Here is a 27,822-nt window from a genome sequence, read left to right as displayed (position 1 = left end):
CTTTCAGAGAGATTATAGTTTTCGAAAAGTTTCGGTGGTTTTTTTGCTGACAAGTTGCGTTACTGAGTTCCGAAATTTCACTGTGATAAGAGAAAGTGTAATCGGGAGTAATATATTTAAAAAGATGTAGTTAACTGTCCCTTGTGTAACGTCGCACAACAAAGACGTCCACAAAAATATCCCGTATATTACGTTCCTGAATAGTGTTGTCTACTTGCGTTGTTTAATATTTTTCGTTTTTTCAAAATCTCTCGATTGGACACGTTTTTCTTTGGAGGAAATTTGAAACACAATTGCTTCCGATTATGCAAATTATGTTACCTTGCGTTGTGCAACTACTGCCACAAGGTCACTTACAATGGGTGTTCATGACCAAGAAACAAACAAGACGACTCCTCGTGGATTATCCAAACCACCGAAAATATATCAAGATCAAGTTAGTCACAGTACTGCTGAAACAGAGTTTCATTGATCAAGACTGCTCTAAATATTGCTAATAGTTTGCCCAGATATCATTCGAGTCTGTCAGTGCAGCCAGTGTCTGTTCGCTTTTTCTTTCCTCTAAGCTTAATTGAAAAAACCAAGCGGCAATCTTTCTATTCCGTTTCTTGGGATTTTCTCCAGATGTTGAGAGACGGAGCAAAACTTTTGAAGCTTAAGAAATCCAAACAGCCAGTTTGTAATACTGGGTTTCGATCACGTCAGTACTTTGCTACATTGTGCGTTATTACAGGAGATCGTTAATAATCCAAGTCCATATTTGGTCATATCATGATAGTCAATTTCATCACGCCTTAATCTCCCAGAATGAAAGTTTCCTAATCTAAATCCCTTCAACAAATGATAGGTATTGCTCTTTACGACTCATTTAAGCGAGGTTCCAAGATATCGGTTAGTGCCACATTTACCCGAATATTGATGTCAAAAATACAGCGATCTGATTGGTCGAGTCAAAAGTTGTAGCGCTATGTTCAAGACTTACCTCAGCTAACACCTGTCCGAAAGTCCCTGAACCTGGATTAATTTCTTCTGATAAAAACTTTTTGATAAATAAATTTGAGAAGGTTATCAAGAAGGAAATTATCAAACGAAATGAATTTAGTAAAATGCGGTACCGTAAATACAGTAAAATTATACTATTATTTTGAATGATACGTATACAATATGTGGCCATTTTTTATTTTGCCTGCATCGGAGGGTCTTTCAGTAAACGATTCGCGCGCACAGAAAGTTTACACATATCAGCTGTACAGTAGGTCAACTGTAATTATTATAGGAGATTTAAAATACCATTTAAATACCATTTTAAACGTTTCACTACAATTTTAACACGGTTTTTACGATATGATACCGTCGATAGGTATGCCACGCAGTTGTGACTAATTCACTCCATATCCGCTTATGCCTACACGCCGTGAACCGGTCCAAATCTCGTGGTGTACCCGTCGCTGGGTTTGCTCACTAACTTAACTACTCTACAACCTAGTAAACATAGCGAACTCCGAAAGCTATTTACTGCATTTTAAAAGCCAACTGCTTCGGTGGGCATTGTTGCACAAGCTTGGTAGGGAACGCCGTCTCTGATTTATAATACGCTACTGGATTTTCACAGCGTTTAAGACTTTCGATGTATGTAAAACCAGTGTTCATGCTAAAAGACTGCTATACCGATTTACACTTTTCAGGCCGGGTAATGACCGACACTGATGTGTTCAAAGGAACACAGTGCAGTCCCGTTGCGGCCACCATTTTACTACATCCACTGTTGAAACATATGATATATTAGAGGGTTTCACCATTTCACGGCGTAATGTCACTACCTGGGCTCTCAGTTCTCTGCAACATTCGTTTAGTCACGTACTGATGCTATAAATTTTCTTAACATTAAATGGACGAAATGATATAAATGAGAAAGGGCGAGTTAACTGTAGCTTTGGCATTATTGAAGACATTTTTTCAAACACATCCATCTATGTTTGTGACTTATCATGAAGAATGAGAATTTTATGGGTTTCTGCTCTGTCTCGTTTTGTATCACTCATCAAAAATCTGTAAAACATAAATGACCCCAAAAATTCACATCTAACGCAACGTGTCGATGGCACAGGCGACATTAACAGGCGGTATCAAATTGATCGCATGTTTTAAGAGTCATATTTTATAGGCAGGCCGTGTCGAAGGCTAGTAATTTGTTTCGAACGAGTAGAAAATAAAGAGGGTAAGGGTCAAATGGGGCGAGTCTGTCCGTAGTGTGCAACATCGACATACATATAAAACAACTTGAAGATTGTTGACACGGCATTGCAAGCGTAATTGTAACCGTATCTTAGATTAATGCTAGGGAGAGTGCATGATAAAGTGTCTCTGGGAGGAAGAAAGTACAACTCTGTAATGGAGTTCTCTGTACTGCGTGTGCTTTTTTTGAATATTTTTGTATAATGGAAAACTATGGCTCACATCAATGGAGCTGCAAACTGAGATGAAGTAGTTCCACTTGACACATTTGCCAGGATAATGTGAAAACGACTTTACTTGATACCGATATAGTAGTCTTGCGGGTGACAATCCTTAAGGCCGCCCTTTGCCGAGTTTCGAGAGTGAGGCTTTGAGGTTCATGGCAACAGCATGGCAATGATTATGTCGTACTACGCGGCAGATCAAAGCAAGGGCATTAATGCGGTCATGTCGATGACTTATTGCTATTCTGATTGAAAAAAAAATCGCTTACATTTTAAATTTCATCGGTTTAAAGCCCCTCACTGTAATTTGATGGGTGATTTCTGCCTGGACATATTGGCTTTACAATTTCTGGGATTAACTTACCATCTCAATTTCAAATTCAATTATTCACTCCATATATGAGATGGCTGAAACAGATCGTTTGCATGCATGCATGCATGCATGCATGTATGCATGACAGCATGTCTGTATATGTATGTATGTATGTATGTATGTATGTATGTATGTATGTATGTATGTATGTATGTATGTATGTATGTATGTATGTATGTATGTATGTATGTATGTATGTATGTATGTATGTATGTATGTATGTATGTATGTATGTATGTATGTATGTATGTATGTATGTATGTATGTATGTATGTGTGTGTATGTATGTATGTATGTATGTAGTATGTATGTATGCATGTATGTATGTATGTATGTATATCTCTCTGTCTGTCTATCTGTCTGTCTCTCTGTAGGTAAGAGAAAAAAGAATCTATCTTGACGTATCCAAGAAATTGGTTGGAATTTGTACTCGATATTTTTAAACCCCTCACAAGTGTTGAATTACTCGTGCATCAAACTAAAGAACGGTGTTTTTTAATGTTACCAGTTCAACAGTATTGATTTCACAATACTTAGAGAGACGTCGGAAAATTTACAGTAGCGTTCTCGCCATGTTAGATGATGGAGTCCCTAAAAAATGCATGTCTCAAAAAAACGCTGTGGGACTTTTGCCACCGGTGCGTGTACGTAATTTAAGTCGTTTTTAAACGACAGGAAAGAAGAGCGTTAAATAGAAACATAATGTCAAGGCTACACTAAAGTGAAATATGTCAGATTTTAGCACCCAGCCGTACAACCAGGCTATCAAGTTTTTGAAAAATTTATCATTTATTGAATTCACGGGCACGACAACACCATTATCGAGTAATGCGTCGTATTTCTAGTAACGATATACGTAATCGGGCCAATATTAAACTCATTAATCACAATGATGGATTTGGAAAGTCTGCCTGTATTCTGAATTATTTGCTTCGCGGCCTCCGCGAGACGGTTGTTTGACGTAACGTGGATGGGGTCTTTTAGCGAGTTGTTTGCAGACTGTGTTTTTAGAGTTGAAAACATCAGCGCTGATGTCATAAATCACGGTGGCAGGAATGGTGTAGACATCTGCGGCAAATCGAATTGATTGCATGCTGTGATGAATCAAGGCTTGGCAGACAATGTCGACGATTGCGTTCCATCATATACACAGTAGTTCTTTCACATATTAAGTCGCCTTGTTTTGTCACGTCTTGCAGCTCCGACGCTGTTGGCTAGCATCAACGGTAAAATTACGAACCAAACGGCACGTTTGAATGGATAGCAAGAAAACAACGGTTAAAGGAATTCACTAATGGCTTACATAGAACACAGGAAGTTTGTTGAGGTTCATTGGAATTTGTGTAAAAGCTGTCAGCCGTGTGTCAGTGAATCTGCTCCACGTATTGAATGCGCAACATAAACACATGATTGTATCGATTTGATGTATGCAGACAGTTTACCGAGCAAGTAAATGATCAGTATTCACCGAAGCAAACACGACTTGGTTGGTGAAAAACAATTACAACTTTTGACTTTTGCAAAATACAAGCCATCACGTTTGCACAGTTTGCAGACAACAACGTCCTTTAATAACATGTCACATGTCTTTTTCTCTATGCGTTGCTCTTGGGTGAGACCAGCATATCTATTACGTCATATAAACATTGCAACGCTGCGCATAACATACCAAACAAGTAAACTGTGCTGTGTTGGAAAGGTCACGATTCCCGCTGCGGACTACGTGCCCTATCTATGTGTGCCAGCACGAACTTTGTTCGATCCCTGCTTATTGCTGGCGATAGCTTTTCGTAACCTTGCGACATGGAGTCGAACCGCATTAATATCTTCCTTCGCGATCTTTTCGCTTCTTTATTCTTCTAATTTCCACTACGAACTAGCTTTCTTTTTCTCCGGCACGAATGTTTATCGTGTCAGCATTTTTTTCGGCCAATCACAACGTGCTGCCCAATTGCCAATTAAGGTTCAAATCCCACGATTCTGAAAACTATACTCAAGGGTTGCAGCCGAACTCTAATGATAAATTTGTCTTGCGCCTTCCTAGTTCAATCTGCAAGGAGATTTCTCTTAACAGATATCAGGAAACTGGCGAGGAAAAGACATAGATGTTTATTCATTTCGTGAAAGATACCATGTGGTCAAATACTTCTTGGCAATTTTTTTGAAATACTTTCAAAAGCTTTTTGAAATACTGAAATTGGTTTGATGACCCACACAATTCACTCTTTAAAGAAATAAGATCGTTTCTTATTATTTCGAGAGAATGATGCAAACATTCTAAGAAGACCAAAATGCCTCTTTGGGGCAATAACTAACGACCCAATCAAATATCCGAGAATAGTCGATTTAAAATTTGCAAAGATTGGTCATTTGATATTTGACGCTTCATAAAAACGGATTTGAGTGCCGAGTCATTTTGCTATTGATACAGCGTAAGGAACTCAATAAATGTTCAGATAACCTTGCCAATTCTACTCTAAGATCAATGTCAGGATCAATTAAATGGTTTCAAACTATTGAATCGATCATGGCATCGGTCTCATAATTGTTTGTTGTGCAATACGGAGGAATTCTTACCATATTTTTAGCAAGTGAACTGGTCTTTCGACTCCGGCGTTTTTTTCAACGAAGCACTTGCCATAAAGAGAAACGTTAAGAAAAGTGGTATATGCAAATCTTCTTACGCTGTATTGATGACGACGTTGATGAAGCCATATTAAATTCAGGGCTATTTTGATGCAAATTGGAGTTGTTTTTCTTTTCTGTATGTACGATAAATGAGCTGAGGTTTTATTGAGGCGTGTTTGCTGAAAGAGTAAAATTGAAACGTGGATTGCTTCTGAAAAGCCTTCCTTAATTCCTCTCCGGGACATTCTGCTTCCGGTTCGCGTCAACTTCCGGATCCTTTCATGCTCTGAGGAAGGCGATTTGTAAGACGGTATGAAAAGAGGGTCTTGATTGCACGCTTTGTTCGGGGACGTTGCCGGAATCAAGATTTGCCGTTATTTCTTTTAAAACCGATGTATTTCCTCGCATGTGCCAGCCATGGAGCACCGGGATTGGCCCGATCGCCTCCATCCATCAAACATTTGACATGCAGGAATGGAGAGCCACGTGAAATGAAACTCCGAGGGATATTTCTTATTTCATGTGCAGCTGTCACGTGTCAACCATACAGATTGTAAATCCTTCCGGAAAGGGGTTCATATTCTGAAACAACCTCGGAGTTGTACTTTTCACTATAGTTTTGCTTGAATGCAAAGTTACGGGAATCGTTATATAGGGGACGATCTTGGTAACATAGCTCCTGATACAAATAGCTCATATGCTATTTCACTCCAGTCTAGCTTATTTGTCCTGAAAATGTCACTCTAACTTTGTATTAATGGTCTATAGCTTGTATGCATGGACTCCTTTTCAAACCAAGCGTAAAACAATATTTAGTTTTCGCCTTCTTGTTTTTTGGTGAAAATTCTAGTTAAAACACAGAGAATGACAGTCATTCTAACTTCCAGGTTTCGGTAAGTTTGGGGTCATATACGACTGTTCTTCAAAACAGTAAATATTGTCAATCGAATTTTTTAACTTTTTTGGAAAGAGAGTAGGTAATTTAACGTTTCCTTGAGCGAATTGATAATTAAAAGTTTAATATCTTTACTTTTGAGGAGCATATTACCTTGATGTGAGTTAAAAAAATATTATTGAATTACAGCTGTCTTTGTTTTGCCTCCACCCCTTCCCCCGTCCCCCCTCTCTCTCAGGCTCTCCTGCTGACGTCAACGATACTAGCCGGTGGCTGTTGTCTGTTCTTTCTTAAGGAAGCCGATCTTCAAAATGGCAATGAGTTTAAATTCGGAAGTCATATGAAATGATCATACATATTTTTTAATGTATTCTAATCTTCAACCAGATTTCGACAATTTTCATGGCGACTTATGCTTCTAAATTATACTATATATAGAAGAAAATACGCACATGAATAAATGGCGTCAGTCCTCAAGTTAATTTCGATTTCTTCTCCATGAAATAGTGGTCGTCAGACGATTGGGGAGGGGTCACGCCATTACCGTAATTTTACGATTGCATCAAATTAAGCGCGGTCTTTTAACTGCTAACTGCCTGTTCATCGCCACAAAAGCTTTAGTCGACGAAGAACCTTTTCACCTGGCAATACAATAAACCGACTGTATCGAATTATTTGTCAGGTGTTCAAGAAAAAAACCCCAAACATAATTCCATCCATCTTCTGTAACCTTTATGGATATTCAATTTCCCGAGCAGAAAAGAAAACCCATCAACCTTTAAATTCGTTAAACACGACAGTCTGCGCTCGCTTCGCCGACGACTCGCGTCAAATCAACAATGGCGTCACAGGCGTAGATACGTTGAAATGTGCCTATAACCAAGTTGCCTGACTATAAATTTGCTTCTGTCCTCCCTACTAAATTACGATTGTTTTTCGAATTTTATGAGGGGAAAATGTATGCCTTTATGAGTCCTAGCCCCTGGTACCAGCAATTTTTAGATCACTCACTCGGAGGCAGCATTACAATGTCTACCTCTTTACCTATAAAGCTGACGTGCCATGTAAATATCCACCTATCTATCTATCTATCTATCTATCTATCTATCTATCTATCTATCTATCTATCTATCTATCTATCTATCTATCTATCTATCTATCTATCTATCTATCTATCTGTCTGTCTGCCTGCCTGCCTGCCTGTCTACCTACCTATACCTACCTACCTACCTACCTACCTAAATACATACATACATATACAGACATACATACTTACATACATACATACATACATACATACATACATACATACATACATACATAAATATATATATACAAATATATATATATACAAACTATATATATATATATATATATATATATATATATATATATATATATATATATATACAGCTGAAACTAGGTCATTTCAACTGAATATTGAAGAGGATTTACAAAGTCGTTATTTGAAAAAAATATCAAACCTGAAAAAAATGACTCCAAATTATCATATTTCGTGGTGTTGGAGCTTAAGTTGAAGGTATTGAAGGGTCAGTAAAGCTATTTTTTGTCACTAAACAATTCTTGTTCTTCTCTCAAAGTATGTTGATATACATAGCATTCAACTTGTCTATTGAACTTAGCCCTCACATAAGTAATCTGCGTTATTATTTTTGTTATTGTTGACTCGGAAATTCTGGTACGTACTAGTATTCAAATGTACAGAATATCAGTGAATTTTGCGCATTTGGAAGTATGTTGACATTGTCAAGCTAAATAATGGATGTGTCAACATTCTTTTGTGAGTAGATTTAATGAGAACTTACAATTGACATAAAAAGTAAAAGTAATGAAAAAATAACCAAAAGAGTTACCGGCCCTTAAATACGACTTTTGCATGGAATGTTTTTTTCAGCCTTTCAGAGTGACACCCTAACACAAAACACCTGACGCTACTCGGAGTAAGTTACTAATATTTCAATACATTTGAATTTTTGAAATTTGGTGAAATTAAATTTAAACAGATGAATTTTGGGAGTATCTCCTTCTGATTTTCTCCTTCAAGTTTCCCTGCTTGTTAGAAGCAATTGGTGTTGATCGCATCTTTGGCGTTGACCCCGTGAAGATAAATATTTTTCAAACTTGTGTTTTCTTGTTTCATCATAGGAAAAGGGGATTATTTTTATTTGAATTTTCCATGTATGGCGTCTCTCTATTGGATATTGAAAAGTTAAAGATTGTTGTAAACTCGTGCATTGTATTTCACAGTTATAGGCTTCGCTATATTCGAAGCTCTCTTGTTTTCGGAAAAAATAATTTTATTCAGTCTGACGTATGGCGGTGGACAGGAAAATTAAGACAACTTTCACCAAGTGATGCATCATCCGGACCCATGCGTTGTAGGAATTACCATCTAGGACATGGAGCGAACTCGATGATATAGCATCCTTCTACCCTCGGGACGATGTTCTCACTTTTAATTTAGGAAAATCTACGTTTTGATCGATTTCGCCTCAGAGATTGGCCCGATGTGGACAATTCTTCCTGGCTCGGGAGGTCGGCCTGCTTAAATAATTTGACAGCGGTAGCCGAGCTGTTAGCTCGCACTGACGCAGATCTTCTGCCTCCGACGGTAATAACGAGATATGTAGCAGCCGTTTGGACATACTCTAAATGGGAATTCAGCAGCAGTAAATGGCAACAATTTATCACAACTTGGCTTAAAAGCTGTTTAGATGGGCCTGCATCTTTTATTAGCCCAAGGAATGCCCGCAGCTGCGCGTTTCGAGTCATTGATCAAATCTCTTTCTCCGCTGATTATAATCGGACACCCGCAAAATGAACGACCTTTTATTGCCTCGATTTTCAAGAAATATATAATACGCTCCGCATTTCAAATACCATCTCTGGTGTTTGATGAAAGAACAGTATGGTATGTCACTCATCATGACAAGTGCTTCCGAGAGGACCAGTCTCCAATGTTTCAATATACATGCGAGTATATTTATTTCTCAACGAGGTGCTCTTTGTATAAATATCCAGGTCATGATACAAAATGGTGATGTACACATTTTAAGTTTAGAAATTTAGAAAAAATACTGACGAGGGATTTCAGCTTTGAAAAATCAAAGGCGATAACAAGACGTTGCTCTAGCCGAGGAGAACTTTATGGAAACCACAAGATGCATAATTTGATACTTTCGTCATTCGGGCCACGAGTTTCCTACTTCTTCATTTGCTTTTAAAGGCGACTAAATTGATACATTCAATGTGACCTGTAGTATGCATTAGACCGGCCCCTTCTACGAGGCTTTCAAGATCTGAGAGTTTGGATTTGATGAGCAGGTGTCACGTGACTGACTCAGTGCCCAATAGGCCCAAATGCTCAAACTCTTGACGTAGAATGCACTTTAAATAGAACTTCGCAGACCGTTGGGAACAGCTAAGATTCTAACGACATTAAAAATTGAAAATTAGGTGTCCAGATTCATTCGTTTGATGTCAAAAGTTGACTGGCAGTTGAGCAACAAGTGGGTTCAAAGGTCAAATCTGAATTTAGTTGAAGAGCGCCTGTGCAGTAGACCTGAATACAATCTCTTTCGTCTCATTTTGCATTGCCTAAATTAAAATATCCAACCTTTGGTTATTTTCGGATATCGGAATCGAATCCATCGGATTTCATTGAGTGTCTGGTATGACACCTCATTATATATCGTCCTTATCATTCTTGCTTCATTCTGCAAGCTAAAGGGAAGTACAAAATTTGTGTCGAATATGCTCTCCCTGTGGCAGAGATTCGAACGGGTGGGAACTTCAAACGTCCAGTAGCCTACGTACCTAATGTCAATGCAAGCAAACACAACCTTGATACACCAGCTTTGCCTTATTGAGATAGTTTTACTCTTCATTGCTGCCGATATCTAAATTTTAATGGTGTGTGTAGTGTAATCTTTGTTGTAAAATTGTTTGGTACCTATTATACTCTTCATTGTGTAATTTATAGCACCTTCTGAGAACGAGTACAATCTGAACATACATCGACTGACTGACTGACTGACTGACGATGACTGACTGACTGATTGTATGTATGTATGTATGTATGTATGTATGTATGTATGTATGTATGTATGTATGTATGTATGTATGTATGTATGTATGTATGTATGTATGTATGTATGTATGTATGTATGTATGTATGTATGTATGTATGTATGTATGTATGTATGTATGTATGTATGTATGTGTATGTGTGTGTATGTATGTATGTATGTATGTGTATGTATGTATGTATGTATGTATGTATGTATGTATGTATGTATGTATGTATGTATGTATGTATGTATGTATGTATGTATGTATGTATGAGTGTATGATTGTATGTATGCTTGTGTGTACGTATGTGTACACGTCGGTAGGTATGTATGCATATATATATATATATATATATATATATATATATATATATATATATATATATATATATTTATATATATACTCATAATTCCCAAATTCCTTTAAATTCCTTTAACCTACCACAATACAGTGCTGTAAACTCTTCATGCATACATTTTTATTCCATCTTTGGAATCTGAAATGTAAAATGACAGCAGGGCCTCGAGCATTTTTTTTCTAGAAAATCATGTAAAAAGTGCGATTGCTATCATTATCGGAACCTAAATGACACACAATCAATTGAAAGTATTTGGGATTATTCAGAAAAAAACCCATTAATACATATACAATTTTATTCGTTTTCAATCTTGGTTTGCCGTAAAGTTGATTACAGTGAAAGCTTTCCGCGAAATGTCAGACCGGATTTAATTCCTCCCGGAGAGTAATACATTACATTTGGATGTATTTTTCAGACAACTTTGTACTAGGTTCGGATATTATCGAGTGTGATAACGCTGGTTGTGGTCAAGCCTATAATATTTTTGAATGTCATACAGGCGTTGTTGCGAGATATGGTTAGGTAAGGCTGAGCTTCTGTAGCTTTGTTTCTAGTCACATTTTATTTTCAAACACGAGGGCGTCAGTCGCCCTGTCTCTCTACTACCATAGAGTGAACGATGCAAATGAAAAACTGTTCTCAGAGGAATACCTGAGATAGCCAGGGTGACGTCATCATACCGCTTGCTTGTGTCCCCGTGCAATTGGATTCGGCATAGGAAATCAAACAGATACTGCCTCCGCTCCCGGCACATCCTGACCTTCTCACAGAACAAGTAACCCGCATCGGTTCCTGAGCATGCCACTACAGGTACGTTCACTATCCTTTCTAGGATTTATCACGCCCGTCAGGTGTACTTAAGGCGATGACATTTGACAACACTGAGTCTCCCAGCCTTTCTAGTGCCGACCATTGTTCAGACGTCGTTGACCCACATCTCTTTCATGCAGGTATCGTTTAGAGTAGAGGTATCAACAGAAATTCCCAAATGTTCTGTTTCATTTTTGGGGGCAAGGATTGAGATTTGAATAGCTTTCCCCCCAAAAAGCGGAAGTTTACCGGGTGCCTTGTTCCGAGTACCGTTCACGTCATTACGTGATTCATCAGCGCCGGATGGTGACCTTTTCCGTGAGGACATTCTCCAGCTTTGGCGATGTCATGCAGCTTTGGTTTGGATGGGACTGTTAGGTTGCACGTGGTGTTTCAGCTTGACCCGATTAGTAACATGTTTTCTTGTGCACAGAGAAAAGGTCTCTCCATTATTTTCATTAGCCTATCACATGTAAATATAGTTGACGATCACCAATAATTTCCCCACATATCAACTATGGCTAAATCATTACAACGTCTGGCTCGATTCATAATCCTATATTTTGAGAATTTGACCGAGAAGTCCAATTTATTTACATTAGCAATCGCTAATCACAGGCAATCGCGCAATCTACTTGGCATGTTTCATATGTACATTTCCGTTCACTGCACGCGCTAGCGACCCGAAATACGCTATTTGCCTCTCAGTGTTACTCTCTTAACTTCTTGTTCTGTGATCGTAGTCTCCATTTCAAACATAATCCCGCAGATACGATCAGCTGAAATGTCAAAAACACGTGATGTAGGGCCTACAATCACCGTACGGTGTATTTAACGATGAATGAATTCACTCTAGCGTGCTATATCCTTAGGATTTTCTGACGTATATCTGGGACGTTATTTACTGCTGTCAAATTATGAATTGAGTCACGCTGCGAGAGAAGGAAAAGAGACAAAAATGTATCAAGGATTTTATGGAGTTAAGCTCTTATATCTGTTTTATTGCTACTCCCAGGTCATCAAACGTGACAGTGTCTTTTTAATTGCTATCAATAAAGCACCTGATTGTCCCGAGGGAAGACGAAATGATTACCAACTTAGGGGACCCCGATAACATCGGTATCACATCCTCTCTGCCACAATTGGTAGTTCACGGTGTGCTTGCAACAAAAAAAGGAATAGCCGAAATCCCAGCATGCCGCGCGGTAGAGGATGGCAGGACTTGTTGCCCTTATGGTTTGTCGCGATTTTTTATTAACGGACGGCTTTTGGGTGGACCTTAAGATGAACAAGTATGCCTCAGGAGCCGGTCCTTGCACAGTTTCCGATATTTTAGTCATCTGACGTCATCGTGGCAAGCTGAACAGTCGTTCTTTAGCTCAGTTTTTAGACACGTGTCTAAATGTTATTTTTCTTTGCGCTTCAACACCCATAAAGTCCGTTTCGTGAAGTAGGTCGATTTCTGCTGCCGTTCTCTGTAAAAAAAATCACCACTGATATATGCACATCTTTCACAGATTTCCAAATAGTTGAGTTTTCCCCATGGGGATGTAAGTTATTTAAGTACAGAAATCTAGTTTGCATCTGCAATTCCTGGCGCTACCTGCCGATCTATTTTTAGCGATGCCCACAAAGTGTATTAAGAAGCCGCTGCTATAATTCGAAATAGTGTCGGAGGTTACATTGCAACGAAAACCAATCAGATTGTTGGAATTGAAGAAATATTAACAGTTCAACTCAAATGCCAATCTTCCGAAAACCGACACTTTGAGAAGACGTACATGTATTTTCATTTCAGTGCGAAACACTGTATCGTTGTTCTAGTATTTTTATCTAGATTGTAATGACATTTTGCATATTGAATACAAGTCAGTGCTGCGGTTTGTTTACAACTGCGGACGAGGGAAAATAACCGAGGGTTTTTATACAGGTGTGTGATGATGAAAATGTCGTCAATCGCTGAAATCGTTGTTCATAGGGCAGCCATTGTAAGATTGTAGGAAGAAAGGCCAATGATGTGCTTATAGGAACCGGCAAGAAGAGCCACATTCAAAGACAGGTACGCGCGTACAAAGTGTATGCAGCGCACGTAGTTTAATAAAGGAAGAGCGAATTACGGGTGGTTACAATTACGGGGAAAGGTAAGGGCGAACTGATGGGGATTAAGAGATTTCTCTGGGTGGCAATGAGGCAGTAATACGACCTCTGAAAAACGCGACTGTTAATTACCTTCTGACCCTGAGAACACGCAGAGTCGAACGGCAAAAATGAAATGTGACTGTCTTCGCTACGTCCCCGTTGAAAAGACTTTCTGTTTGTTTATGAACATTCAATAATAACGATCCAGGGAGCTCAAACCTGCAAACATGTTCACAATACGCGAGTCAGGTGTTATGGGAAAATATGGCGTCGTAAATCACTTAAGTTGCACCTTAACCTGTTCAGTCACAGACATAGCAGCATTGATTTCATGCCGGGTTGCAGACGATGCAGGAAAGGAAAAAACACTCCGCTGAGCTGGCGCCGATTACCGCTAATCCAAACCGGAATTGAAGGTATCATCCTCTGAGATTTGTTGATTTGGCTGATTGGTGTAAAGCACAGTCCGTGTCAGAAGGATGACTCTTTGCTCTGCACGGATACTTTTCTCGATTTTTTTTCGCTCAACTCAATTTAACACTCAGCATAGCCATATGGTAATCTGTTACTGTACGTGTTAAACGTATTCTATTTTCTTGCAAGCGCTGCCCACGGACCTTCTAGGGGTCTATGCCGGGCCTCTATAAGCCTCTATTTTCATATCGAGGATCTGTGCGCTGCCTAAGCGAGGGATAAGCCACGCCGCTCCACACAACAACGTCAAGTCCAACTCGCCAGAGACCGTGACCTCTTAGCCGTAGAGATATTTGCAGCCAACATTTTCGCAATAAGAGTCCTTGCTTGAGTCGGTGGGACACGTGCAACGGAAATGACTTGTGGCAACCATCAGCAGTTGATAATGGTTAATTATAGACTTTCCGCAAAACGTCATGTTGCATCACATTCTACAGGCGATAGGTATCCAAGCTCTATGCAAAGTTGTTCAATTAGTAAGGATTATTCCTTGTAGTTTTGTTATTATTCGACAGTCATTATCCTTCGAACACACGTGCTGGCAGATGCCTAGAATTATATTTGCGGATGCTTGGAATAGATGTTACAACAAAACAATTCATTTATTCTACTCAATTTATTTTTAGAATTTCTTTAAATTCTTTGTTTGGGTTGGGGGTGATTAACAAAGTCTACGTTTCTAGCGATAGTTGACAACGGTATACCTGCATTGATGATCGGAATAATCAAGGATTCTGGGTAGACTCGCCAGCTGTCGAGTTAGATCGGCTTTATATTCGTAGCGCTGCAGCAAAGCCAAAAGCTGCTTTCACTATTACCACAAAACAGAAAAACCTGCCATATTTGGCGAACTGCGCTGACTAATACATCGGTACATTCTAACAATCACTCTCTTTTGTTCCCTTTTGGGATTCTCCTGATGTTAATCCTGGCACACATGAGATTCATGCCGTCAAAGCCTCCTTCGATTGGTGGATTATCCTCTCCGTCAGTTTTTTTTTCTGTGGCGTTCGGTGGCACAGCAATAACTGTCCTTTGGCCTTCATATTGATTTTTCAACTGAGCTGAACACAACCTTTGATACCTTTAACGAGAAAAACTATCAGAATCATGAAGTTTGATAGAGTCGCAAAACCAGGCCATTATGTCTTTCTTGTTGTACTTGTCTTGCGTTGATTCGAGGTTACTAAAAGTCGAAGCGTGGTCAGTAATGACCTTGCTAGCATTTATCACGGGTCAATATTGCGACAATGTTTAATATCCCAAGACGATAATTTTTGCTAATGTCTGACCCCTTGTTCTTACGTACTTCTCAATAGACATCCAATCTTAGGGGAATTGATCTTAGGATCAATAAATAAAATCATGCGAGCGTGTCTTTCAAATACAGGCAAACATGTTGAGATAGCACGAGTTCCTTGATGATCTCTTAAATCTATGCGATCACCTGTTCCAATTTTGCCACAATTACTATGGAAAGAGAAAATCTAACCAATCGCAGATTTCAAGCGGATGGCCGCTTTTTAAAAACAGCGCCCTCGCATGGGCATTTTAAATACCAAGGAACGCCCCTTTGACCATATATGGGCATATTTAGATTACACTGGTGACTGTATACCTTTAACACCTTCGTTTTAACAAACTATTAGAGCCATTAGCCTCATTTGCATGCTATCGCCAACAACATATCACCCTTTTTATCAGGAGGAGGGCGCTGTTTCCCAGTAGCAACATATTCATTACATCGACTCTTCAAAAATCCCAGAATTTTACGTCAACATTAGTCGAAGCACGGCGAAATTTATCGCCAGGGCTTATGGGAAAAGACAATCCATATTATACGAAAAACGATAAGAATTAACCTTTGTCATTGACCTTTTTCCCACTATAATAATATAAGACAAGTAATCTTTGTAATGTTTTCTTTTCTCATGTATTTGGGCACAGTCCCTCATATGAAATTGTACCACTTTCTAAAAGTGACTAATAAGCCCGTTGAGGCTTGGTGTAATGTCACTAGTCACTATAATAAATATCTATCTATCTATCTATCTATCTATCTATCTATCTATCTATCAGTAATTATCTTCAACTGTCATGGACAATCATTTACAGTATGAAATAAGAATTAGTGACAGAAAACTTGTAAGCTGCTTAGCGCTCTCATCTATGCATTTCAAGAATATTCATTAAACTGATAAAAACGCTGCGTATTTTGATTCTATCTCATATTGGCCTTAACACTTCTGTTATTAATCATTGGCACATATCTTGATTCTCATGTTGATAATGAACTTCAAATGAGATCCTTCTCAAAGACTGTAGAAAAATAACATACGCAAAACCTATATCTGCCATGAACAAATCGCGTACACTCTCTACCGTGTATTAAGTACGTCTTCCAATGCAAGGTGAGAAGCGCAGGCTGTGAATTGCAAAACGAATGGCAGCATCTCCTTGACATAAAATCTCACTACATTTGATGCTAAATGGATCAGCATAGACGTTTTCCAACAAAAGAGGGAAAAGCTTGTTAACAGAGTCCTTCCTCCGATGAAATGGAAAACATCTGAGCAATATGAGTAGGCTGTCCATGTCGCCTTCGCGCCTAACATAATCACATGTCCTCGATTTTTTTTGTCAGGCGTTTGTGCTTTTTGTACCATTTTCATGGAATCAAGGCCGAGTGAATGTCTTTGAAAAGTAATCGATTGATAACTGAAAGACCCGTTAGATTAATTAAAAACTTTTCAAAATTATTTACCCCGGTAAGAAGAGAATGATGTACTTATTGATTGACAACTAACGAATAAGTTTGTTAAAATTGAAACACGGCGCAATTGTAAGACGGGACATGTGTGACTAACCACACACTGTACTTGAACTTGCCTAAGTTTTTCGCACCCTAGCAATATTTGTGCCAAGAAACACTCTGCGAAGTTTTTGCCTTGGAACGCAGTCTCTAAAATATAATAGGAGAATGTTCTCGAACTATACTTTCGCTATTTTACGAATTCCCCGATACTATAAACACGTGAACAGTTCAGGTTAGCGTCCAGTAAGTGTCCTTAATAATTTCTAACTGCATCAATATTTCGACAGAGTGACTACAATCATTGTAGCTGTTAAATAGTGCGTCTTCTCAAAAAGAATCACTGTTTTGTTCAGAGCGCATTTTAAAGAGTAGATTATCTACAAGGTGCTTACTGTTGGATATTTTATTTTCACTTGAAATGTATTTTCGCTGGATATTTTTCCGCTAAAATAAAATGAAATCCAAGTGAAAATTTTAATTGAAATAAGATCACAGTGAAAATTTCTTTTCAGCTAAAATAAATTCCAGTGAAAATAAAATAGTCCACAGTATACCATAATTCCCGCGCAAAGTCGCAGCCTGTTCAAAAAGCTTTATCCTTGACCAGTTGATGACTGGTGATTATTCCAGTTCTCTTTTTTTCTGCGATGACCTTCGACATTTGAAGTGATGTTACATTCTGTTGTTTCCTGTTCAATACTTTACCCTTTTTAAAAGGATTAGACCTTGCTACATGATCGGTATACATATAGGTTCTGCGATACAGTGGATGAACTTGAATTTAGTGAGCATTGTTCTCTTCAACATTCGTTTAATCAGCGCATGCGCCTGTTTTCTGTGTTCTTAATGCATGTGGATTGCTCTTCTTCAAGCAGGGTTGTTCGCCTTCAATAATGAGATTTACTTCGAGCATGTCATTCACGATTGACGAATGGAACAGGACTCGGCAGCCTTGCTCGCCCTGGCGTCACCGAAAACGCATGGCGGGATCAAGCCCCGGCGTTACACTGAACTCATTTCACTGCCATCTGGTCGATGAGGAACGATCACCGTGTCTTTGCAAGTTGATAAGATCGGACCATTTCAATAATGTCTAGCTTGTCACGTTAGACTGGCACATTGCGTTTGAATGCTAAATGTAAAAGTTAACAGTGATTGTGTTTCAAAATGACCTGTTGGTCACAAAGATTGGAAATATTTTAAGTTTGTACATCTTTTGTCGTGATAACTTGGAAAAGGAAACCAAACGGAAAACAAAATTCTATGAATCAAGACTCACCATGTACACTCAACCATTAAAGGAAAAAGCTATCAGTATTGTAATGTTTCCAAGCTATAGTATTCCATCGGAGCGGGAAATTAGATCAAGGTGACACCATTACACGGATTTTAAACCCATAAAATGCCTTCAAAGTATCGATTCCATAGAGGGATTTGAGGCAATAGAATTAAAAGATTAGTACTTTTACTTGCCTTTTCTTATGCTCACGAACCATTTACATAGAGTTATTGCTGCAATCGCAAGATGATTGATGCTATATTAAGATTCAGGTAACACGACAGACTATAGCTATGCTTAAAAATTGTAGGGTTCCCTGAAAAGACTTTTTGAGCAGCAGTCTTTCATGGAGCGCTGTAACACCGACGCGGCAGTAAAACTTACCGCAACGTCACAGTCTTGGACATGATGATTTTATGCCTCTTAAGGTCATAAAAGCTTACATCGGCAAAATTCGCTTTATTCTTATTATTTCTTATATGTTATTATACGTATGGTCATATACGTATAGCCTGCTCATACATGTTTGGCATAAATAAAAGTGGCGCATAATGGTACTTTCCCATTAGTGATTTGCGTGCAGAAATTATAAATCGGTGTTTTACAAGGAGCAACGTTGACAGTTTTACAACACATGAAAAAGACGCAAACATGTGTAATTTATTATAGTCAGCCACCTCTATTTTTTAGAAGAACCGAATAAGGACACGTGCACTCTATTATCGTTGAATACCATGCTAAACATGGCCATCGAATGTATTCGAAACGGAGTAACAGCGCCCCCTTTCCACTCATGTTGGAAAGAAGCGGACTTTGTGCACCGAGCTGTAACACTTGCAAACACTTCCGATATTTTTGCAAACTTTGTGTAACCTTCCTTTTTATGATTTTAAGTATATGTTTGAATGGTCTCGGGGAGCCTTAAATGTACAAGCCATACGTTAGCACGGGACGACAGTACAGTGTTCGTGGATAAATGGTACACTTGAGGCCCGTTTTCGCCTGCACTCCGAATTCTCTGATGTCATATGCTGGCGCCAGCACGCAAAAATCGAGGGTAAACATAAAGGGTGATTGCCGAAAGATACCATCATCGAATTCCAACATATGCTTCAAACCGCCAGGCATAATCTTTTGAACGGTAAAGGAGTCAGTTATAAATGTTGTGGTGATAGTGATGGTTCATTGCCCGGATTCTTCCCCATATCATACATTTTGAAGCCTATGTTTTACCGGGCCAGCGGGATCTTGTCAACGCAACAATGATTCTTTACAGTGTTGCTTGATATCTTTGCAACCAAGAAGGCTTACTTTCCGGTGAAGAGGATCTACGTACTGTTTGATGTTTTCCCTCTCATTGGCAGCATGGATGTCTGTGCAACAATAGACCATGAGTTTCCCTGTCACTGGCACTGATTAATCAAAATGGTCTGAATTGTTTCCAAATTCTCAAATAGGAACTTATGCGTAGGCTCAACGACTGAATGTTCATTAAGATCTGAAGATCAACATTTACTTTGAAACGTTTCATGATGGCATTTACCTTGGTTTATGAATCACTCACGTGAATGCACACAGCTGAGTAGAAATGTTAGGAAAAAAAATGTAGAATCGATCAGCCCTCGACACAAAAACCGCAATCGTCATCTGACACCTGGATATATTTACATATTGTGAAACAAATATAGATAAGCAAAAGTACTGGCAACAAATGATAACACAAACCTGAAGCTCAAGCTTTCTCATAACATTTCACTTTCAAAAAAGAAGAAAATGAGCACAAACCCCTAATTCTGGTTATTCATCAGATTTGACAGAGAGATGAAACAAATCCATTAATAATTTTAATACTTGTCCAGAAAATGTAGTCTTCAAGATGTGATTACGTCCTACGACGACAACAACAAGGCGTTTGATGTGGCAATCTAATCAGGAAAAAATCAAAGCGTGTAGATTTCCAATAAATGTGACATAAAGAATGCGTACTGTCAGCTTGAACAGTTATAATTAATTTGTTATTCACAACTGTTGCTCTCACAAACGCGTTTAATATAATTGCTTCATGTTCTTTCGGTGCAATGCACACCGTCGACCTCGTTTCCATGGTTACTCCTCCGCGTCATGTAGAGGCCAACCACGTGTTTTGAATAGTAGCTTGCAAATGACAATCTCAAAGTCATTACGAGAGGAATGTTTCACAGCCAATTCTGCAGTCTTTGTCCTGCCTGCAAGATGTCATCATAGAACACGACAAAAGATTGAAGACTAATTCCTGCAAAATCATTCAATCTCAACGACTATGTCGAGCTCCATTTGCTCAGTTTATTATACATAATTCAGCATTTAACGTCCCTCGAACGAGATATTTACTGCTACATGTATCCAAAACAAAATATAAATGAACACGACATTGTAGACGGTTGCAAGACCTTTGGCAATGGCTCTCTAAAACACACTTTATCACCGCTACCTGACGTTTGCATATTATTTCATGCACAAACATTATGCTGCTTGGTGCATTGTACATGTGAGTCAAACAGAAATGACTGTTACAGGGTATAAAACTATCCCATTGTAGAATGCTCTTCTAGATGAGCAAAACAATATTTACAAACTATATAACCAAGCTCCAATCTTTGCGACTTTGTATCTACACTGAAACAGGTTTAAATATACGATACGGTAATATGATACGATATGCAATATGATACAAAACATACACAACCTGGTATCCGTGACAGGGACAAATAGGTCTACATTTCAGCTGTCTGGAATGAACTCAATAATTAATTCATCGTGGTGTTTAAAAGTCTTGTGAGCCTTTCTTTTAAAACATTCCACGGCTGTAATATCTGATGCAAGATATGCCTCTCGCTAATTTCGTACGTAGTATTTGAACAATGAAAAGCAAAATCGTGAGACTGTCCGAGCCTGCACATTCTGCAGAAGAATACAGCATCTAGTGCAACCTCATAACGAGAAAGTCGACGATGTAAAGATATTAAAAACTTTATTTACATCGCGAGGGATGTCTTCACGAAGAAAAATGTAGACGTGTGTTTCTTTAATTTACAGCCTGGCCCCTGGTCGTCTGTAAATGTGTAAATCAAACTAGTGAATACAATTATTGACAGTTGCTGTTGATGAGCCTCTTCTGTCAGCACACACAACCAACCAAATGTGATTGCCCCCCGTTTTCTCATCAACTGCCAAATTGTACGCGCTTCCTGGTCAAGATGCGCCATAATTTACCAACATTCAGCGACATATGGGAACGCGCCAATATGGCAGGGAATAAACACGCAAACTCACGTTCGAAAGAAAGGGCATTCGCACAAAATCGGGAATGCCGATAAGGTTGAGTTAATGTGCTCTTGCTAATGAGACCATCAAGAGATTGATCCCCTGCTGCTATGGGTCAACTTCCTGCTACACAATTGGCGTCAATATTGTGTTCATTGGGATGATTTATCCTTGCAGTTTTCCTTGCCTGTCGATAGGATTACTCACGACGCCAGAAGAATGTGAGTAAGTGAGCGAGTGCGTGTGTACGTGCGCGTGTGCGATTGTATATCTGCGTGTGTGTCTGCGTGTCTTTGTGCTTGCGTGCGTGTGCGTGCGTGTGCGTGTGTGTGTGTGTATGTGTGTGGGTGTGCGCGTACGCAATGTGAGCATGTATTTTCGTATATAGCTTCTTATGTCTTAGGCAATAAACCACAGCTCGGAGATCCTGAGATTTTAAACAGTTCATTCACCACATAAATGCACAAGCCATAGCGAGTGCGTACTCGGAGTGAACTCGGGGTCGTAACTGCAGGTGTGTATGCGCGTTTCTGGGATGGTTTATTACAACTTTATCAGAAGGGCGTATGTAAATTCTGGCGTTGAGCTCGCGCGTGTTGTAATTGTACTATATCGTTAATATGGTACTGTTTTTCACGTCTCGACCAATTCAATGTGATAGATGTATTTGTTCTATCAATATTTCGTCATCATATAGGCTACTTTAAAATATCGTAGGTGGGCTGGTTTATAAACCGTATCGGGACGGCTAACGTGTTTTTGTGAGACTCTTTGTAATTGACCTTGAACAAGTTATTAATATGATGTCGACGATGTAAACTGTTCTGGATCACATGCACAGTTTAAGAACGCTTATCAGAAACTGTCCGTGTTATATACTGTCTGAGATGTTTTAGCTAGAATTTCATTGTAACACGATTGGAACTAATTTGTGATAATTGGATTTTAACATTTTTCAAATTTCTCAAAAGTGTTAGGTGCCGTATAGCTAAATGTTGTAATATTGCAAATTACTCATAAAACAAGTGTGTAACGTAAATAGAAAAGCAGATGAGATTACATTTGTAGATAAAATCGACATTACTTCACCATCCAATTATCCCAAATTAGTTCCAATCGTGTTTTTTGTAGCGTTAATTCGGGGATTCTAGCAACATCATTAAAACGATGAATTCATATATGTTTCCTGGGGAAAGCCAGAGAGAGAGAGAGAGAGAGAGAGAGAGAGAGAGAGAGAGAGAGAGAGAGAGAGAGAGAGAGAGAGAGAGAGAGAGAGAGAGAGAGAGAGAGAGAGAGAGAGAGAGAGAGAGAGAAGACAGAGAGACAGACAGACAGACAGACAGACAGACAGACAGACAGACAGAGAGAGAGAGAGAGAGAGAGAGAGAGAGAGAGAGAGAGAGAGAGAGAGAGAGAGAGAGAGAGAGAGAGAGAGAGAGAGGAGAGGAGAGAGAGAGAGAGAGAGAGAGAGAGAGAGAGAGAGAGAGCAAGCATTTCTGGACCCGAAGGAGAAACAGACTGCGACAGAGACAGCGACATAGAGACAGCGACAGAGAGTGAGACAGACAGATAGAGGGCATATTGTAAGAGAATACGTTAAAAAACAAGTGTCAGTTAATAGACATGTGAGACTTTTCGAAATCGCATGATATATCGTTGTGTCACTTTAAATGTGACACAACAGCGGCAGATGTCAATTATTGAGACCCCGGATGACCTCACGTGTGCTTGGATATGTCATCTATCGGCGCATCAGTCTATCCGCACATAGTCTTTGATATGCACTTTCTGGCTCAATTGCCTCGCTGTCATTTGATATCGGGCAAGAAAGGCGCCTCTGCTGAGGACGTCTAATTTTCTTGTTTTACCTGTAACGGTGTGTGTATCAAAATGGAATTCTAATTTAAGAATCATCTATATAATTAGACTGCCGCAGCTATAGAGGGTGTTTCGTCTTGTGTATCAGCCGTAAGATACTCGGTTGTATTGAATGATAAAGAGAAGATAAAGAAGAGTTTCTCACCCCCTCCCCCGCTGTTCATGCTTGTGTTTGAGTGCAAGGTTTTATGCTGTATGTGTGCAAATGTTGTTTACATGAGCGCCTTCATATACTGCGTGGTCTTCAACAGATGCCAGCGTGATTCGATAGTCGTGTTTGGCGTCATATCTGCACATAGATCTCTGCAAAACCAAGGTCTTTGCTATTACAGGGGCGGTTTTCAATTCAAGGAAATTAACCCGGCGGCGATTTTTCAGATTGTTGTCACTAGTTACTGGTATCTGTGACTACCACAAGAAAAGTGCATCATTTGTGACAAGTCTTGCGATGCAATTAGATAAAAAATAACATTTCAAATCAATCGTTCAGTTGTAGAATCAACGCACTTGCCGATTACAATTTTGTATCTTAAAATCCCACAATTTGCCCTGTTTTCTCTTTTCTTTCTCGTGAAGCGACAGCATTGGTCAAAAAAGAGTTTCTTGGCACTGCTGCAATGGATTTTCGATGGTATTTTGTCGCATGTTAGCGATCACCATAGGTTTCTAAACTTAATCTACTGCATCTATCTCAGTGTACGTTATTGATATTGATCGATGATCGCAGAAAACTATAGTGTATCTCTATTGCGCGTACACAGATGTTGAATGTAATGAAAGCATTTTGCGTACGATAACGAAAACCACTGATCAGCAGTAACAATAATATATGTCACGCCCTCACTGTGCTACACAAAAGAACAATGATCATTGGAGTTTCCCGTTTTCTTTATAGCAAAAAGCGAAACCAGTTTGCTGGATAAAAACAATTGATAAAACATAACGAATGCAAAGCACGAGCTCAATCTGGTGCAAATAGGCCCGTTATACAAGGACATATTATAGTATGCATAATTTTTACAATTATAGTTTTCGACAACACCTGTCGGCTTTAATTTGATACCGAGTTTAACATGTAATACCATATCATTCTTCAATTTATTCTACTCTCCTTTCGAGCAGTCAAATGAATTTAATAGCTCGTAATAACTGGCAAATCTAAGTATCCATTCTGAGGTTTTTTTAAAGGTTTTGTTCAGAGAGAAATGTTTTATAAAACTTTTGACGACCGCATATCCCAACCATTCAATTATTGGAAATAACACGCCCTTGGCTTGAGTCTATAGGACTTCATGTCTTGTCCATACCAACATACTGAACGCGCATAATATAGACCCTTTCCAGACTATGGGTTGATGGGATCACAGCCATGGACTCGCGTTGTTGGTTGCTTCGTATACGACGGCTAGTGAAAGCTTATGTGAACATGCCTCGGATATAAAGGAATAATCGTGCTTCACATGCTAAAAGGTTGCGAACGGAATGATTCGATTATCTGGCTCCATTATCCGTCATCATGATATAGGCCTACATGTTTATACAGAGATTCCCCTACACTCGAAGCGCGATCGTTTCATTTCGCGAATCTGCATGATTGCAATCTGTCACCGATGTCTGTTTTGGAGTCTTCAATGTATGGTGTAGTGAAGAGGCAGCTTCGGGTTTAGCTCCTCTGTCGGTCAGAAAAAACGACGAATTTGTCGACATTTCTGAATGGAACTAACCGTTGTCAAATAATGAACGATTTAAAGACAACGGCCAGGTTCTTTGCCAACCTTTAATGAGGGCGTGCTCATGCTCATACTTTCTGGTTTATCTGGTCGAAAGAAGCCTATACTATCTGTTACATTACTCCTGCCCAATGAGAGATAGCCTTCTGCACAATTTGCATATTGAGAGACATAGCGTAGTGTAATATTACGCTGTTGAATATCCTGCCTCGCCAGCGCTTGTTCATGTGAAGTGAGGAATATTTTTGTTGCAAGGGTGTGTTATCTTGTACGTCGACGCCGAAGCAGTATGCGACGAGCTTCGAAATCTCCCGTGGATTTAAACTGGTCATGTTTTGAAATGTGCTGAACTTGTGAACAAAACCAAAGCTCTCCATCAATTCCTGTACAATACCCATCGAAGTCTGCGAGCAATATGGCGAGTCCTAAGCTTTCCTGCCCTCGTTCGCCGCTTTCTTCACCAAGGGTAAGTTTTAATAGTCAATGTAGACACTGGAATATTGTGAAATATGCCCTCGTTTATGATATAGTATCTGCAAGGCATGCAGTGAGTTTGCATTTTCAGCTTCCTTGTTTTTCAATGGCTTGGCAAAGCCTTGAACGCGTATTGCCATGCATAGTGTGATACAGTGGTGATAGTAAGACGGCCCTCGTGTTGAACAGCGCAACCCTAGGCTTGTTAATTCACCGTTTGGTATTTCTCTTTTTTTCTACGTCGTCGATGTTTACTATCATTCGGTGCAGTGGTCATCAACGCCGCTATCTACAACCGTCGCTGTTCAGGTTGTTGCGTTAACAGGACCACTGTGCGTAGTATTACGCTGTTGCCTGATAAATACCACCCGGTTTTCAAGCATTGCCGTTGAACGGGGAATGTGTGTGTTCTGTTGTCAAATTAGCGGTGGTCATCTTTCAATTCTTAGAAAGTGCACGGACTCAGCAGGGCTGATATAGACTCGCTACAACTACAACAGTGTCTTTAAATGTCACGGTTGACAGCCTGCTTCTTAAAACCCGACCACCAGCAGGGATAGGGCACACATTGTATATTTTTTTTCTGTTATAGACAGAGAGCTGTGTTCCCGAAAAGTAAATAATACATTGCAAACAATGCATTAATATTTGATATTTCATATGTTTGCTACAAACACATATACAGCAGAATAGCTCGAAATAAATCGCAAAGTGAGGTTTGATGACGCAGCTTAGAAAAATACCCACACATCCACCTTGTCCGTTATGAAATTCAACATGCACATTTTTAGATATTGTACATTCGTATCAACCGTGTCGTCACTCCGTTGAATTCATGAGAAATTACATCACGTTTTAATTTGGATCGAATGAGAAAGTAGTGCTTTAAAATACACGTAAAGTTGTACAAAATAGAAACGACTTCAGGGCAATTAATTTCCAAATGTTTCAAATATTGATACAAGGGTAAAAACATTGCGGAACATAAGTTTTGAAACAGCAACGCATTGAGAGTAGTTTTTTTCCGGAGGGGGGGGAGGCGGGCATTGGATGCAAGATCGTGAGGTTCGAAATGTATGATTCCCGATATTTCCTCTCGTACAGGGCTAGTACGGCAATTTTGAATCAAGATGGGAATAAAAATCATAAACCGTGACACAGATCCGATGATGGGCTGGTGGCGATGCTTTTATCCGTAGTGTACATGTTTGTATTGCATTGCATTCGTTTGTGTTCAGTGTTGAGTTTTGACGAGCGTTATTTAGTGTGTGCCGTTTTTTTTGTAAACATGCAGAGCCCTTCATGTTTCGATTCGAGCACAGCTGGTGAAGGGGCTGCAAAATGACCTGCGAAAATCATTTTAATGTACAAGATTGATCTTGCCTGCTGCTGCAGGTCATTGTGGTCGAGGAAGTTAAAGGGACAAAGTCAGCCATTTTTCATGAATTTTGTTTGATGCGAGATACTACTTATATTGTTTGACATGTTGGAAAATACTGAATGAATGGGTGACCATGAATATATTCGACTCCGATTTTGGACACGATAAACCAAACCATCGCGAAAATGAATTAATGGTCATGACCATTTATTCATTTTCGCGATAGCTTCATTTAGTTCGTCTAAAACCGGGATCGGATATATTCGTGGTCACCCATTCATTCGGTATTTTTCAGCATGTCAAACAATATAAGCAGTATCTCGCAACAAACAAAATTCATGAAAAATGGCCGAATTTGTCCCTTTAACATGCACCACTTGTCTGAGAAGTCAAGTATATTGTTTGTCTTGACCATCGAACACCAAACGCACATCCTAAACTATACAGTATGTCTTGGGATCGCAAGAGGAAGAAACTGCGAGTGGAGTCGTGTAGTCCAAATTGCGCCATTTCAGCAAATTCTGAGGGCATATGATATTGAGATGGCTACAGTGAGCCGAACGTTTTCTCGTTGGTACTATGATGTCATTAGCCCACTCGCCATGACGTAATCCACTCAGCAACGGGGCAGAAACCCGACCAACGCCTTCAGTCGGACCTGAAATGGCATTTTATTTCTGTTACATAATAACCACACAGTCAGAACTTTCAGCCATGGTGCAGCAAGATAAAAT

At 39.3% G+C, this 27,822-nt stretch overlaps 1 protein-coding gene across 2 annotated transcripts in view; it reads left to right on the top strand.

Annotated features, from left to right (window-relative positions):
• The window catches only part of LOC139135450 (tyrosine-protein kinase abl-1-like), a 160,265-nt gene that overhangs the window by 7,912 nt on the left and 124,531 nt on the right, over positions 1-27,822 (top strand). Inside the window, exon 1 of one of the 2 annotated variants that reach the window (XM_070702834.1) lies at positions 25,423-25,699. The exons of the other annotated variant lie outside the window; for it this stretch is intronic. Within the exon in view, the coding sequence (XP_070558935.1) occupies positions 25,649-25,699 (51 nt within the window). The 5' untranslated portion in view covers positions 25,423-25,648. Of the gene's footprint in view, positions 1-25,422; positions 25,700-27,822 lie in introns of those variants that run through there. 2 annotated transcript variants of the gene reach the window in all.

This window comes from Ptychodera flava, chromosome 6 (assembly GCF_041260155.1).
Source record: "Ptychodera flava strain L36383 chromosome 6, AS_Pfla_20210202, whole genome shotgun sequence".
Lineage (NCBI taxonomy): Eukaryota > Metazoa > Hemichordata > Enteropneusta > Ptychoderidae > Ptychodera > Ptychodera flava.
The sequence above is the reverse complement of the archived record's forward strand: the minus strand, read 5'-3'. Positions and strand labels throughout refer to the sequence as shown.